Genomic DNA, 14,911 nt, shown 5'->3' with positions numbered 1-14,911 from the left:
GGGTGGTGTGGTGCTGGAACAGGTTGCCTAGGGAGGCTGTGGATGCTCCGTCTCCGGATGCATACGAGGCCAGGTTGGATGGGATCCTGGGCAGCCTGATCTAGAGGCTGGCAACCCTGCCCACTGCAGTGGGGTTGAACTAGATGGCCTTCTAGATCCCTTCCAACCTAAGCCATTCTATGATTCTGTTGACTTGCTGCTTGTTGTTTTTAATGGGTCTGCTGGAAAGACTGTGTTTGCAATAAAAGCTTCCCTGCAAATGCCAGTGGAGCGTTTTAGTATTGTAGCATGCTGTAGTCAATGGCAGAGGAAAGTCTTTTCACTCCAGGAGTTTGGATTCAAACTGCATTTCCTTGACATCTTTACTGACTCTACCTGTAGGCATTCCTTCCCTGATGACCACTATGTGGAGTTCAGCAAGCACTCTCAAGATAGAGTCATTGGCACAAAAGGAGACATTGCCCATGTAAGTACCAGTAAAAGCCACGGTTGTGAAGCTGTGAGAAGAATTTAGTCCTTCACAGAATGTTTATTAGCAGGTCTGGGTGCTATGAGGCCCTATGTGAGCTACAGGAAGAGCTTTGAAAATAGCAAATAAGTTCTCCTTCTGTTTAAGGGTATAAAGTTGACCATATTGTATAAATATTTTGCATTTAATCAAAGTATCCATTCCTGCCCTTTTTTTAACCGAATAATCTGGAAGTCAGGTCAGTTTGTGTGTTGTGTTTAACTGTTAAACAGATTGTTTTCCCATACTAGAGAATTGTTTCTTCTCTCAGTTTGAAGGGGAGCTGGGCTTAAATTTATCTGGGATGGCCATAAAGCCTTTGTTCTGTGTTAAAGCCCTTTTCATCTTTCAGGTCTTCCTTAAAGTTTTTTTTTTAACAGCTTACTGGGGCAAAGCACAGACAATTGCCCTTCAGTGTAGATACCAGGATTTTTAACTCCTTTTCTGTAGTTATGGCTTCAACCTTCCCTGACCCACCAGCCCCTTGTGCTTTGGGGTTTTTGATACTCGTGAATACTATCTGCTCTGAAAAGCAGTTCTGTTTCTGATACAGGCTCTGACGAAGTGGTACATTTTTGTCTGCAGCTTCGTGCCTCACTTTTCATAATGGGGTTAGCTTCTTTGAAACTCATCCTGATAGAGTAGATTGGCAAGCCTGTTGTAAGCTAAGTGCTGGCCAAAACGTGTGACGCTCTCTTCCAGCTGTGAAAACCTGTTTAAGACTGACAGAGGAGTGGTTATCTTAAGAATGCTCTTGGTTGAAATGATAAAGCAAAATGGGTCTGGGGTGATTCTAGAAGCGATCTAAAATATGAAATGTGGTAAGGTGCAGGTACATTACAAATTGTGACTAATGTTTCTCTTTCTTTTTAATCTGAAAGATCTATGATATTCAGACTGGCAACAAGCTATTGACTCTGTTTAACCCAGATCTTGCCAACAACTACAAGAAGAACTGTGCCACATTTAACCCCACTGATGACCTTGTCCTAAATGATGGTGTCCTCTGGGATGTCAGATCAGCACAAGCCATCCACAAGTTTGATAAATTCAACATGACCATCAGTGGTGTTTTCCATCCCAATGGGTTAGAGGTCATAGTCAACACGGAAATTGTATCCTTCAGCCATAGTGATACTGTGTTGAAACCTAAATAATTTGTTTGAAAAACAGTCGGCTGTTTGCTGAAGTTCTGTAAATTATTTGATGCGTTATAAATCATGTTCGGTGGCAACAGCTTTTGTCTGGGAATCAAGTAAATGGGGATTGTCAGACAACCACGTAGTTTAAATCTGGGCTGTACTTCTGATTTCGGACTAGTGGAAATACTTGAGAGGGATGTTTTCTCTAACGCACTTGGTGATACCTTTACTCTCTTCCATTCCCTTACCAAGATCTACCTTGAAGCTACTGCAGTAACATCTGATGATTGGGAATGATGTCTTCAGTAAAAGCTCTTTGATTTTGAAGGTAGTGCTAGGATCTGATGCTGGTTCTGTTATATGTATGAGAGAGTGGCAATGAAGTTTCTTGAAAGCAGTTTATCACCTTTTCAGCACTGTACTGAAAAAGAAACAGACTTCCAATGGTCTGTTGCTCCTTAGCCTGTATTTCTTCAGTGGGACCTCCGAACTTTCCATTTGTTACACACAGTACCCGCGCTGGATCAGTGTCGTGTGGTCTTCAACTATACGGGCACAGTTATGTATGGAGGTAGGATTTCTCGGTCTTAATTACAGTCTTTGGACATCTCTGATAGTAATAAGTGGATGCTTGTTCAGTGAAATTGGAAGAGAGTCTGTCTAACTGCAAAGCTTTATGGGTATATGTGAACTATTTAGTGGTTGGTTTTTGTTGTTGTTTTTTTTTTTTCCCAGGGAGCTTATGCTACAAGTATTGCTGACAAAGACAATTTTCTCTAACATCAGCAATATCACAACTCACTTGAGAGAGGAAAAAAAAAAAATCAACCTTTTGAAAAAGAAAATGTGTGTAACAGCAGAGCTGATGATGCTTGAGAATGTAATTTTATCCTCCATATTAAGCTTCAGTGATTTGCGGTAGTAATAAAGGCTGCTCTGGAAGAAGAGATATCAAATTAGTGTTGTTAAGCTATTAAATGTAAAGAAAATTATTGTCAGAGTTTGATCTTAAGTTGATTAAAGATGATAACAAATGGAAGGTGGTTTTGTGGAATAACCTTTCCTTGTATCAGCTATGTTGCAGGCAGATGATGAAGATGAACTTCTGGAGGAGAGAATGAGAAGTCCCTTTGGCTCTTCTTTCAGGACGTTCAATGCAACTGATTATAAACCTATAGGTAAATGAGGAGCAAATAGTTTGATCTGGAGGTTTGAAGGCTTACTGGAAGTTCTGTTTTGTAACATTTACTTCCTCCTCCCCTTTGCATGTGTGGTAAAACAAATTTTGCTGTAACCTATTCTGACTGAAGTGTAGGTGTTTTGTTTAGCTCTGAAACAGGTCCAAGTATATTATCTGTTCAATGTGTGGTTTCATTACTTGCTGCCATTCAGAATTTCTGGCTTTATTTTCCTTTCCTTTTTGGAACTAGGGCATAATCTGAGATAGTAGATCACTTGGCCTAGACGTCATTGCTCTAATTTCAGGAAAGGCCTTTTTTGTTCTATTTTCCTTTTCCCTTCAGCATTTTCCCTTGCTGGTAGTACAAAATGTTGTCAGTTTGGCCTCCAGCTTGCAAAGCTTCTGCAACTGTACTGATTACTGTTATAAACATAGATGTGACTTTTGCTAGTGAAAGGAGATACATCTCAGTCCCCCTGGTTACCACCTGTCTTGGAAGATTATCTGTTGCTTATTGTGCTTAGGGAAGCCCATAAATGTATTATCAAGGGAGAAGGCACAGTGGAGATTAGGTTAAGAACTTACTGGGCATTTTTTTTTAATGACAGTCCCCAAAATTATTACAGGTTGAGTTAGTTACAAATATTCATTTCACTTTTTCTTCAGCTGTTGCTGCTTGTCCCAATATTTTGTTACCTGCTTTTAGACATAAGTAGATCTTTTCTTCTGGCTAGCACTAACATGCAACTAACTGAGTTCATTTTGTGATGTTTTCCAGCTACCATAGATGTAAAGCGGAATATCTTTGACTTGTGCACGGACAGCAAGGATTGCTATCTGGCTGTCATTGAGGTAAGGGAGCAAAGTTTCTGGTTTCTGTAGTTGTAGTTTTTTTATTGTAAAAACCTTCAGTTGAAAGCTGCTGTTAAATTTGCATGCTAACTGGTGGTGGTGGCTTGATGGTGATAAAGGTGCTGTTCACCTCTTGTTGTCCACCAGCAGTTTAGGTTAAAAGCTGTCTTCTTTTTCTGCCTCTGAATCCTTAACTTTCAAGTGCATTTGACTTCTTTGTTAAAATGCTTCCTACTTAAAATAAATGCTGAATAGCATCTTTGCTCCTCAGAATCATAAACGCATTTTTTTTTGCTATTTATGTTAATAGTTTCCAATTGAAATTTGCACTACATCAAATGCCTCAGACTGCTGTCTTCTGGGACTCTTGCTGTTTGACAGCCTCTAACCTTTTCTCATGGTCCATGGTTGAGAGTTCACAGCAAAGAGACAGATATGAAGGGAAGTGTTGTGCAGCTGGGTGAGAACTAACCCAGAGTGCGTTCAGGATTCAGTAAAGGTTTTAAGTCTGTTCATAGGAGCATAGCTAATGGATGACAGAAGCAGAAAGTAGATACTGTATCACTCCTGAGTTAGTTTTAGGAACAGAAAAGTCTCATTTTTAGTGCAATTGTGTAGGTGCTAGTAAATGGGAGGGAAGGATTTTGGTTATGTTTCTGTAACTGAGACCAGATAGAGTATTAAATGTGAATGCTACTCTTAATTCCTGGGGCTAACTGCTTTGTGGGCATTTCCTCTTCAGAATCAAGGCGGCATAGATTCCATGAACATGGATACAGTTTGCAGGCTGTATGAAGTGGGCAGGCAACGTCTGGCAGAAGATGAAGAGGATGAAGAAGAAGATCAGGTGAGCAAGCAGGTTAACGCTGTACTTCTCAGGAGTAGCTGTTACCTGTCTACATGTGAGAGGCCGCAGGTGTTCGTTTATTACCCATAAACATCAAATGCCTCATTTGTGCTCACTTAATGTGATGCAGATATTGTTACTTCCAGTGTAACCTGAAACTATCAGTACAGGATCTGTGTGCACAGTCATTTTGTGCACTGTAAACTGTTGTGATAATTTATAGTTTGTTTGCTAATGTGCATAAAGGTTCTAATCATGATCAGAAACTTTGCTGTTTGTTCTGCTTGTTATTTAAAGTAATTTGACATGCAGTAGAGACAACAGTGTTTTGAGGTTTTCCTTTTTTTCAATGTAAGTATGCCCAGGTTTTGCAGCGGGCTATAACTTGTCACCGATTTCCAAGGGAGACATGTCACTAATGCACTAGTGCAGTGAAACTGCACACTACTTCTACACAGCAAAATGCCTTACAAATCTTAAATAAAGCTCTAGGTTTACATTGGGATGTGTTGCTTTTCCTTCTCCAATCAACCATCTTGAACTCCAACAACCTGACAAAAGAGCTTAGAACTTCAGTAAGTGCTCCTTGGGGTGCTGTTGGTAGAATACAAAGCAGCACAGAACACTTAGTACAATACAATGAGAATGAAAGACAAACTTGTAGTTCTGTTGGTATTAGGTGGGTTTTTTTTTTTTGGAACAGGCAAAGACTTTATGCTTGAGTTCTCAAGGATTTTAAATGCATTGTTCTCAGCTCTTTGGTTGTCTGCATTGTAGTAAATCATTTATTTGTATTTCCTATGAGAAAAGCTGACTTCATATTTTTCCAATGAGTTCCCTTTAAAAAAAAAAAACAGCAAAACATTAGTTTCTGCGTGGAAAACTGGCTTTCTCATACTCTTTTTGTCTCTGAATCTCGTTGCCAGGCTTTTACTTTTACTTTCTGGTTCAGAAGATTGGACAATAGATCTATGGGAAGAGTAATTTTTTTTCAAGTAGTCCTTACTTTTAGAATTTCACTGTCTTCCTTGAGATGCAGCAGTAGTTTACATACACAACTTGCTCTTGTGTCCTCAAAGTTGCAGTTGAAGTCTTAGGGTTCTTAGGAAATCCATGGGTCACTGTTACTGTCCCTAGAGGATTCAGTTCAGCAACTTGTATTCAGCTGATGATCTTCTAGGTTGGGTGAAGAATAGAATTTCTGGTGAAGGAGTGGGCAGGAGGAAAAATTACTGTTCCTTCTGAAGCATTTCTGCTTTCTAGCCATCCAGTGCTTGCCTTGATCAGACATTAGGTTCTATCTTTGTCTCTGCTTCCACTGTTTTTGTCTGTGAAATGTGTTTTTTAATAAGCTTGTTCACATTTTATTTGTAAAATCTCAATAAGTACTTTGTAGCAAAAATTAATCTTGCACTGTGCAGTGATTAACTACCAGCTATTGAGACACTGTTTTGTGATATGAGTGGTAAGTGTTGACTGAAGTGGAGATCTCTATTTGTGATGAGGATGCAGTCTGAGTGCTATTGGTTCCAGGCTGTAACATGAAGGTACCAAGCAAAGATAAGATATGTCATCCATCAAATGTGTCCGGGGAAGCTTCCTGTTGCACAAATAGAGGTGGGCCCAGGCATAATTTAAACATGCTAGAAGCTTTTCAGTAAAGTTTATGGGAGTACTCAAGCAAAGCTGCTTCTGGGATCAGTTTGCAAGGTAAAAGTGATTAGCTGATACTTGCATAATTGCTCTTTTTGTAGTCTTTGTTTCTGGAGTGTATAAAAGTCTCCTAGGAATCTGTCTCTTAGGAATGATTGGAATCTAATTTCCTTGGTAAGAGAGATTTGACTTCAATATAACAACATCTGTGCATCCAAATTCCATTAAATCTGTATATATTTAGCAGAGCAAACTGTAAACCTTGCTCTCTGTTCTGTTGCTGTACATTTCTGTCCCGTCAGGCTTGTTTAAGCCTTGTGACTGGCTCAGGCTTACGAAATACAGCTTTTGTCTCTGCAGAGACATACAGCATTGAGCAGGATGTAGAAAATTTCCAGGAAAAAATGCCGTATCTCTGGCTCTCTTCTCTGTTAAAGCCAACCAGAGTTACTCACTTCCATATGATAAGGGGTTTTCTGTATATACGTACACAGATGGAGGGGTATACTACTTTCTTAGTTACTTTTCTGTGATCTAGACCTTGAAATATTGCAAATATGCTTTCAAACTTGTTGGGACTCGTCATAGATATTCTAAAATACCTTCTGGCTAAAGGGTGCTTTTTGATTTTTTTTTTTTCATGTAAATGGTGTGGAGGGAAAATAAATGTGAATCAGCATTACTATGGTATCTCTCTGGCCAAGAGTTTCAGAGCAGATATTGATCTGTTTGGCCCCTGTATCTTCCCACTTGGTTTTATGCTGATATATTTCTGTGTATGACCTACATTGGCCCACGAGAACAATTTCTTACCTATATGGAAAGCGATAAAAATGTGAATAGAAGCATGTTTGCTTGCGTAAGCCCTACTTGGACTTCATGTGATGCAGAAGAAAGTCACTTTAAATTTTCCTCAAATCCTAATTTTTACCATACGAATTGTGGAGAAAAACATCTACCTGACAAGTGTTAGCTAATAGATCTGAATTTTCAAAAAGCAAGCAACTGTGAGTCCTTAAAAATAAGCTACATACCCCTGCTGTCTTTAAATTCCTTCTCTTATTTAAGTTAAGAAGCAAAACAGTTGCATTACTCCCCCTTTCTCAAGTTAAACCTTGTGAAACCAACTGATCTGTTAAGTAAATTACCCTCTAATTAAATGGTCAGGCTGATTTGGCTGGCTCGTGTTTGATACCGTTGTGATAAAGATTTCTGGTTTTGTTTGAAGTACTTGAGAAGAGCATCGCTGCTGTTATGTCAGCTGGCTGTTACATATTAGATGTTAGGAAAGCTGCCCCTTCCTAGTTCTGACAGGTAATCCAGTGTTGTCAGACCTTGTTAAGCAAAACGAATGCTGCGTGGATGTTGGTGCAGTTGCTGAGGGAAGGTGAAGAGGTAACATGCTTAGCAGCAGCCAGTTTGTGAGCTTTTTTTGTTGGATGTTATACTCTTAGAAAATACTAGTCTTTCTGTCTTGAGCTTTCATTAGCTTTTTCTGTGTTATTTCACTGTTGGATGAGTATTGAAAGGGATCCGTCAAGTATTTGCATGTTCGGTCTGTGGGGAAGTGGGCTGAGCTCCCCATTACTCAGTCTTCGCTTTCTCCTGCATTTGCCTCAGCTTTGACTACACTCAGAATTAGGCTTCACAAAAATAAGATGGATATCCAAGCTACTGATGCAGGTGCTGTACCATTTTTTCATTAGTTTGAGTCTTTATTTCCCTTTCTTGGCTGGTTGGTCTCTGCTGTCTGCCTTAGTGAGGCAGAATTGGAGTTTCCGAGGAGATGGTGCAAAGGAAGGAATGTGTGCTGATGTGGCCTGGAAGTGGTGCGTGGTGGTTGCTGTGCTGTGGAAATGGAGACCAGTAAAGCTAAAAACAAGTGAATTGGCTGACCAGAGTGCAGTCAAAACTGGGGAACTTAAGCTTGGATGGTGCGATCTTCTGAGGGGATTACAGGATTCTTAGTCTGTGTATTTTTACCTATTTAGTTTAGATTTTGTTTTGGTTTTTTTCTCCTCGTGTTAGTTCTCTAAGACCTCCTTTTGTCTGTAGCGTATAATGTGAATGATGTTGCGTCTGTGAGGCTCAAGTGTTCTTCTCAGTTATTCTTGTTTCTAGAGAGATGTATGGCTTCAATGGCAGATTGCCACACTTAGCTGTCCCTGTCCTATAAAGTGTGTTCTGCTTTTTTTGCCAGAACTGAAGAACTTAATAATCCTGCAGTGTTTCTGGGCTATCTAAATGGTGATGGTAGGTGTGTAATTTGTCTTTTTTACTTTGGTTTGGAAAATTCTGGGTGCTGTGAAATGAAAGCTTTGGAGTTAAGGCAAAAAGTAGTTGAAAGAATTGGTGTTCTAACACCTTGTTTAGTCAACACGGAGAAATGTTTTTCTCGACTTTCTTTGTATGGTCTCAACTTATTTTAGGATTCTACTCCTATCTACTTGCAACAGCAATTCCATTGTGTTTTTGTTGTTGTTGTTTTGATGCAGGGTTGTTCTTGTGTGGATACCTATTTGTGGGGTGGAGAGGGGAACTTTAATCCATTTGGCAGCTTGTGCCAAACCACCATGGTAATCTGGTGTTTGTCAGCAATGGCTGAGTGATGACTTGCACATTCCTCAAAGCAGTCAGTGACTCCAAAGTTAGATTATCATCAGATCCATAGAGTTGTGTTATGATGAGAACATTCCATAGGCAAAGCAGTATTGCTGAGTCCCCACTGAATGTGCCAGTCCAACAGAGGGTTTTGTCAATGATGAATGAAAAATCATCCATGTCAGATGCACGAGTAGTTGTTGTTAGACAGACTTAACCTGCTTATATAGACTAAGAGAGTAACTGCTTTTTATTTCTTCACTACATGCTGTATGCTGTGTGCTGTCTCCTGTATTAAATCTGCACGTATCTACTTCTGCATAGAAGGATATGGTAAGATTCCTTGCTTGTTCATATAGTAACTGCTGAACATTCCCAGGCTTCTGTGTTTTTAGCTTGGTGACCTCATAAATGACTATGAAGAAGTAGAAATTCTAACGCTGAAGTAGCCAAGAAGGTAAAGTAGACGCAGTCATAAATTATGAAGGAGATGGATACTTAGAATTAATTGAATGGGATGATAATGGGAAGTGAGTTTGGGCTTGCTAGCTTTGGGGAAAGAGAGGGACTAGGTTATTCAGGAGGCAAAATTCCTTGAGTGCTTGACCCCCACCCAGAAGGACTGTTGGCTATACATAAGCTTTCTTTTTTTGCTGCCCGTTGTTCTGGGAGTGTTAAGAAGTGGGTGGGGGAGGAAATTGGATAGAAGACTCAAAGTGATTGGAAACCAGATGTTGTCACTCCTGAGAAGTGTGTAGCAAAGGATGAGAAAGTACTAATGTGCTACACGATGCTTTGGAAACCAAACAGTTGTCAGAAGGCATGACAAGGGGATCATCTATACAGAAAGATAAATTACTGAAAGATGGAGAGACTTATTCCTCTGCAGTGAAAAATACTCTTAGGTGATCTTGTATTTGAACAACAAACATGGTCTTTTTTATGAAAACATATACTGATACTTTATAAGAGGCTAGATTACTAGAAATTGGTTTGCTTTTCTCTAGGAATAACTTGGAGGAAGAGGATGAAAGAGAAGAAAAAGTAAGCTAGTAGGTGCAAAAACAAATAAATGTTTATTAAAAAAATAGTGTTTCCCAGTCTTTTTTAACAAAAAAAGACTTAAGAAAGATAATGGTTTATATTAGCAGATGTTTATTAGCAGGCAATTAGACTTACAAAACTATAAATAATCAGAAGTAAATTAAATATGAACTAAAAGATTTGAAGAAGTGGCAAAAGCGTCACTGATCGACCACTTTGCAGGTAGAGGAAAAGGTAGCCTCTCAAATGAAAGTGAGAACAGAGTAATATCGTTCAGCAGGATTCAAACAGAGAGTTGTGGTAGGGAATGTATTTTCAGAGGAGGGGACTTGCTGGAAAGCATCTGCAGAGGAGAATTGTTGTTTTGGTTGTGGTGACAGGAGGGGTGAGCATGGGGCTGGGGTAGGAGCAGTCGTGAGCCCATGGCAGCTCAGCAGTTCATATAACAGTAGCAAAGAAAGCTGGGCAGAGATATGTTAATGTAAATAACTGTTTTAGACTGAATCAATCCCTAGCAGAGGAAGAAAAGAATGAGTTGAGAAATCTCAAATTCTGTTCATCCTGACTAGAAAACTTTGAATTCAAGAAATGTAAGAAAACAGTATGAGCAGTCTTAAGATTTTTAATAAAGTTAGCTAACACATTTGTATTTCTGCTGTAGCTCTTTTCACTCTCTCAATGTGAAATAAGCAAAGTTTGAAAATTGTACAAAAAACATTCTAGGTACTTAAACTATAGGTGTAGAAAGTTGTTTTGTTAATGTTTTGGTTTAGTGTTTTGGTAAACTACATGTTGAATGGAAGAAAATTCTAATTCTTATTTATTTGAAGCTTTGTTTCAATGTTGTTAAGTTAGCAGATGCTCACTTCAATTCAGAGACAGATAAGAATGTACACTGTAGTGATCCAGTGGTACTCCATGGACACGTGCTTAATAAATTACATGTGAAGTGTTGTAGACAGACCAGGGCCTGAAATTTTTGAGACCAATATCTTTGAGATGCTGGGGACCTACACAATGTTACAGAATTGGTGCAAGGCGTCTTAGGGAAGAGGAAATTCTTATCAACCATAGTTCTGCAAATCCAGGGACATCTGAGATTAGTTTCAGTGTGTTGCAGTCAGTATATGGTGCTGTCCTGTCTACTGAGTAGAAATAGTTTCTGTGAATTCACCAATAACACTGAGAACTGGTATACAAGTAGATTAAAACATGCACAATTCCCTTTACGTATCAGAAAATAAACTCTCAGGAAGTTCAGAAAATGTTATTTTCTTAGTGTTCTGTGCCTCTTTACATACTAATGTATTCTTTTTAATCATCCTCTGGCAAAGTTTCTTCCTTGGAAGCTGCAGTAAGGAGAATGTTGAACTCGGAACTAGAGAACTCGGAAGCTTTTCTCTTGGGGGTTGTTCATCTGAGAAGGTTTGCTAGTCCACTTCTAGTGGTGCCACAGCCAGCGGTCCTCATACGAAATAGAATTTGGGATAAGGTTATCTCTGCTCCTTTTGCTAGCCGGGGACTTGCAGCATTAGTTTGAAGTGTTTGGTTTTATCGATCTGCAGTGCTGTGAGCCGTATTTCCAGAAAGCACTTTTATATGTGCAATGATAGAATGTTAAACTGTCGTGCAGAAATATGTCAAAAGTTCTGTGGTTTCACATGTGACAGTGGGGGCTCCTTTTCAATCTCCTGTCCCCGTTTTGGGGGGAAGGAAAACAAAAACAACTCATTAAGATAGGAGAGATGACAAATTTACTACAAATAGTAAAAGAATGTAAGATAGTGATATAAAATAGGAATTACAGGTAATAAATTGAACACATGGGTGAGAAGGATTTTCTGACTGTGCTTCTAAATGTGCTGACTGGAAGTGAAGAGAACAATTCACCCAGAATTGGGAGCATTGAAGGCTCCTGGGAACTGTAGTCTGTCCCTTCTCAGTGCACCTTCTTGAAGAGCCAGAACTCATGTGAGACTGCTAGAAGCACAGGACCAGGAAGTACAGCTCCACAGTGCTCTGTGCTCCAGCACCCAACAGCTTCCCGCATCATGTCATCATATGGAATACTGATAAAAGCAGGACGCTAGTTAACATGCATTTTGCATCAGTGTTTGAAGAAGTGAAAGATGGAGGTTTTCCTGAGCCTTCTGTTGAGAGATGAACACCAGTGAGTATGTTAAGTGTCAATAACCTATACTACTCAAAAAGACAAATTGGTGAGTTTTTGTACGTGCAGAATGAATGGGTGAAGGAGAGCAGTAAGAAAGTCTATAATGGTGATGAGGGTCTGTGAAGTGCAAACTTGAACAATATCCAGGTAAATACACAGAGATTGAACCAGACCAGAAGTTATTTACCGAGCTGTGAGCTGGATGTAAATACTGAGAACAAGCGTTTCTTGCTATAGAGCTGCTGCTCCCATTTATGCCATTCCTTTAGAGGATGTCTTGTAGCTGTAAACAATGAATCAATTGAGCTGAATCTACTGGGCTTTCTGAATATTTACTTAAACTTGATAGTAGAATTAAATTACCACTAGTTTGCTTTGAGGTATCTTGAGATATCCTTTGCAATGTAACTGGCCTGTCTGATTCCCTAAGATGCCATCTCTGTAAATCTGCCTGCATTGCAGGTAAGTTCAGGAGCTGATGTGAATCGCTGCTGTTATCTTAAATCATCTCTGAAGTAGTTTGAGAGGCACAGACTGCATTAAGTGATTTATTTGGTACTGCATGAGTGAATTAGTGAATTTTGGTGGGCCAGTGAGTGTTGAGAGATCTCTCTAAGCGGCATGACGTGCTTCTGGATTGAGCTGTGGTGCAGTCTTGCCCTAGAAGAGCTGGTAGTTCCTGCATTGTTTATGCCTCTATAAAGCATGTAACTGATGATGTTATACATAAATGAGTTATGTTCTTAAGACTTTGAGTTAAACAGATATGAACCCTTTGTTTAGATGTCTTTTTCAGTTTAAGTTACTTGTGTTATTTTTTTCAAATTAATTCAGTCAGACAGTTTTAAAGTTAAACTGGGGCCTTGTCCCTTGGAGACATTCTACTTATCTGTGGATAGCTATTCTGTATGAAAGGTGAATCATTCCTCTTTTCATCCCGTTGTAATTCTTTTGTTAGTGCTCTTTTGTTCACTTTGCACTGTCAGCTTTGTATTTATTGCCATATTTTTGAAGTCTTTGTTTTGTGGGAGTGGAGACATCACTGCAAGTATTTCTGTAGAGAAGTAGGGCCAGGTACCCATTTTGTATATGAAATAGTGTGGGTGTTTATTAAATTATCATTCCTTGATTATAATTGCTATTCTCTGTTCATGAAGAATAGAAAGAGTTGGCCATCCAGGTGAATGGCTACTGTAGTGACTTCTGCACTGCAGCTTTTGTGTGGTGACATTTCTATATGCTGGTCATTATGAAGAATATCACTGGTATGGTATTGTGAAAATTACACTGAAAAAACCTAGTATTTATAATCACTCTTTTATATGTATGTATTTTTTAGATATAAATATATATATACACATGTATTCTCTATATTATATATGCAATTCTAATACTATATATAGATATACTATACATATATATAAAACCTAATACCAATAGAATATGTAGTTATGAATTTGAGTCTCATTAGAGATCACCGGGTACTGTAGTTTAAACTTATCCACTCTTTGCATCTAACTATCAAGGTAAGGCTCCCTTAAGTTAATCCTTAATTTAAGTATTTACAAGCAGTTAATGCATCAGAATGGTTGTAACTAAAGCAGGCAGCGAAGCTGGGCTCCATCGTGTCCCTCTGATGTTGCCTCTCTACTTAAAAGGGAGTGTTAGATCTTCCTTTCTTCATCGTAGCCTCAGGCTGGGAGTGTTAAGTAAGCCTGCTGGGTCCTGGTATGGCTGTACTGTAATAACAGGTCACCTGGCAGCAGAGCAGTCCCACAAGTGCCAGGCAGTGAGTCAGAGTGCTGCTAGCGAGGTAAAATGTTTTCCAGAGGGAAGGTTATAAGATGATCGGTTTGATTCCACAATACTCCACTTACACTATCTGGAAAGATAAAGGTAACTGGCAGCTCTTAAGTAGTGACTGCTGGAGAGGAGAGATTCTCTAAAGAGGCGGAGCAGGATGTGAGCACGACAGGAACGTTTCAAGTCCTGAGCTCAGCAGCTTTTATGAAGAGCCCAAACAGAGGGATATCTTCAGGCATCCAGGGGACTTAATGATGGCGAAAACAGTTCCTTGATCTTGTGGTGGTGTTTTCTGATTGTTTTTTCTTGTTTGTTTTAATAATGTGGAGTATGCTGACCCCTGTGTGCTTTGGGTCAGTTTTGTCTTCGCTGTTGGAGTACAGGTGCTTGCTTTGCACAGGCGTGTGCTGGTTCTTCTTTCTAGCAGTGCCTGTGCCGTTGCCCAAGGCCCTTGGGAACTGCTAACGAGATAGGAGCATGCTTTGCAGATTTCTCTGTGACAAATTCAGATGTGATTTGGAATAACTGTCCTGTCTGTCTTCCTTGTGACATTGCACGAGGTTTTTTCACAGTTCTTTGCCGGTATACATGTATGAGTCAGAAGTGAAGACATGCTGTTCTTATCTGCGTGTGGATCCCGTATGTGAGACAGTTGTGGTATCTGATGAGGCTGCAGCCTCAATATCCATCAGTAGACTGAAAGTCATTTACAGATGGTAGTGCTGGGTGTGGGGAAGTACGAGGTGAAGTCTTCCTCAGCTGCATGTCCCACAGCTTGGGTCTGGGAGCAGAAGGTCGGTGTGCTTTCCCGAGAGATGTCTCACCACGTGCAAGCCTTGTGTTGCAGCCTGGAGTATCACCGTGTGTCTGCAGGTTTGTGCTTGGAGATTGCTTGGAAACTAATGCAGGATTAATCTGCCTGTTACTTAGCAGAAGCACCACGGCTTCCTGGCTCCTGCTTGTGTCCATTAACACATGACTAAGTGCAGTTTCACTCCTCTTGAACGGTGATCCGTGGCATTCAGTTCAGAAATAATCTGCAATGAACACGTTATGCAGCGCTGTTTCTGGCACATGCAGATGTGACTTCCTGAGATGTGGCTTTCAC

General features: G+C 39.8%; 1 protein-coding gene across 5 annotated transcripts in view; it reads left to right on the top strand.

Moving 5' to 3' along the window:
- The window catches only part of DCAF1 (DDB1 and CUL4 associated factor 1), a 50,709-nt gene that overhangs the window by 29,326 nt on the left and 6,472 nt on the right, over positions 1 to 14,911 (top strand). For 4 of the 5 annotated variants that reach the window (XM_021409232.1, XM_021409234.1, XM_021409233.1 and 1 more), the window contains 6 exons: positions 382 to 466; positions 1,390 to 1,623; positions 2,128 to 2,221; positions 2,724 to 2,828; positions 3,609 to 3,682; positions 4,425 to 4,529. In XM_021409232.1, the coding sequence (XP_021264907.1) occupies positions 382 to 466; positions 1,390 to 1,623; positions 2,128 to 2,221; positions 2,724 to 2,828; positions 3,609 to 3,682; positions 4,425 to 4,529 (697 nt within the window). Of the gene's footprint in view, positions 1 to 381; positions 467 to 1,389; positions 1,624 to 1,902; positions 2,108 to 2,127; positions 2,222 to 2,723; positions 2,829 to 3,608; positions 3,683 to 4,424; positions 4,530 to 14,911 lie in introns of those variants that run through there. The other variant, XM_021409236.1, reaches the window with a different exon arrangement.

The sequence above is a fragment of the Numida meleagris genome, chromosome 11 (assembly GCF_002078875.1).
Source record: "Numida meleagris isolate 19003 breed g44 Domestic line chromosome 11, NumMel1.0, whole genome shotgun sequence".
Classification (NCBI taxonomy): domain Eukaryota; kingdom Metazoa; phylum Chordata; class Aves; order Galliformes; family Numididae; genus Numida; species Numida meleagris.
Note: the sequence above shows the minus strand (reverse complement) of the source record. Positions and strands in the feature narration are given on the sequence as shown.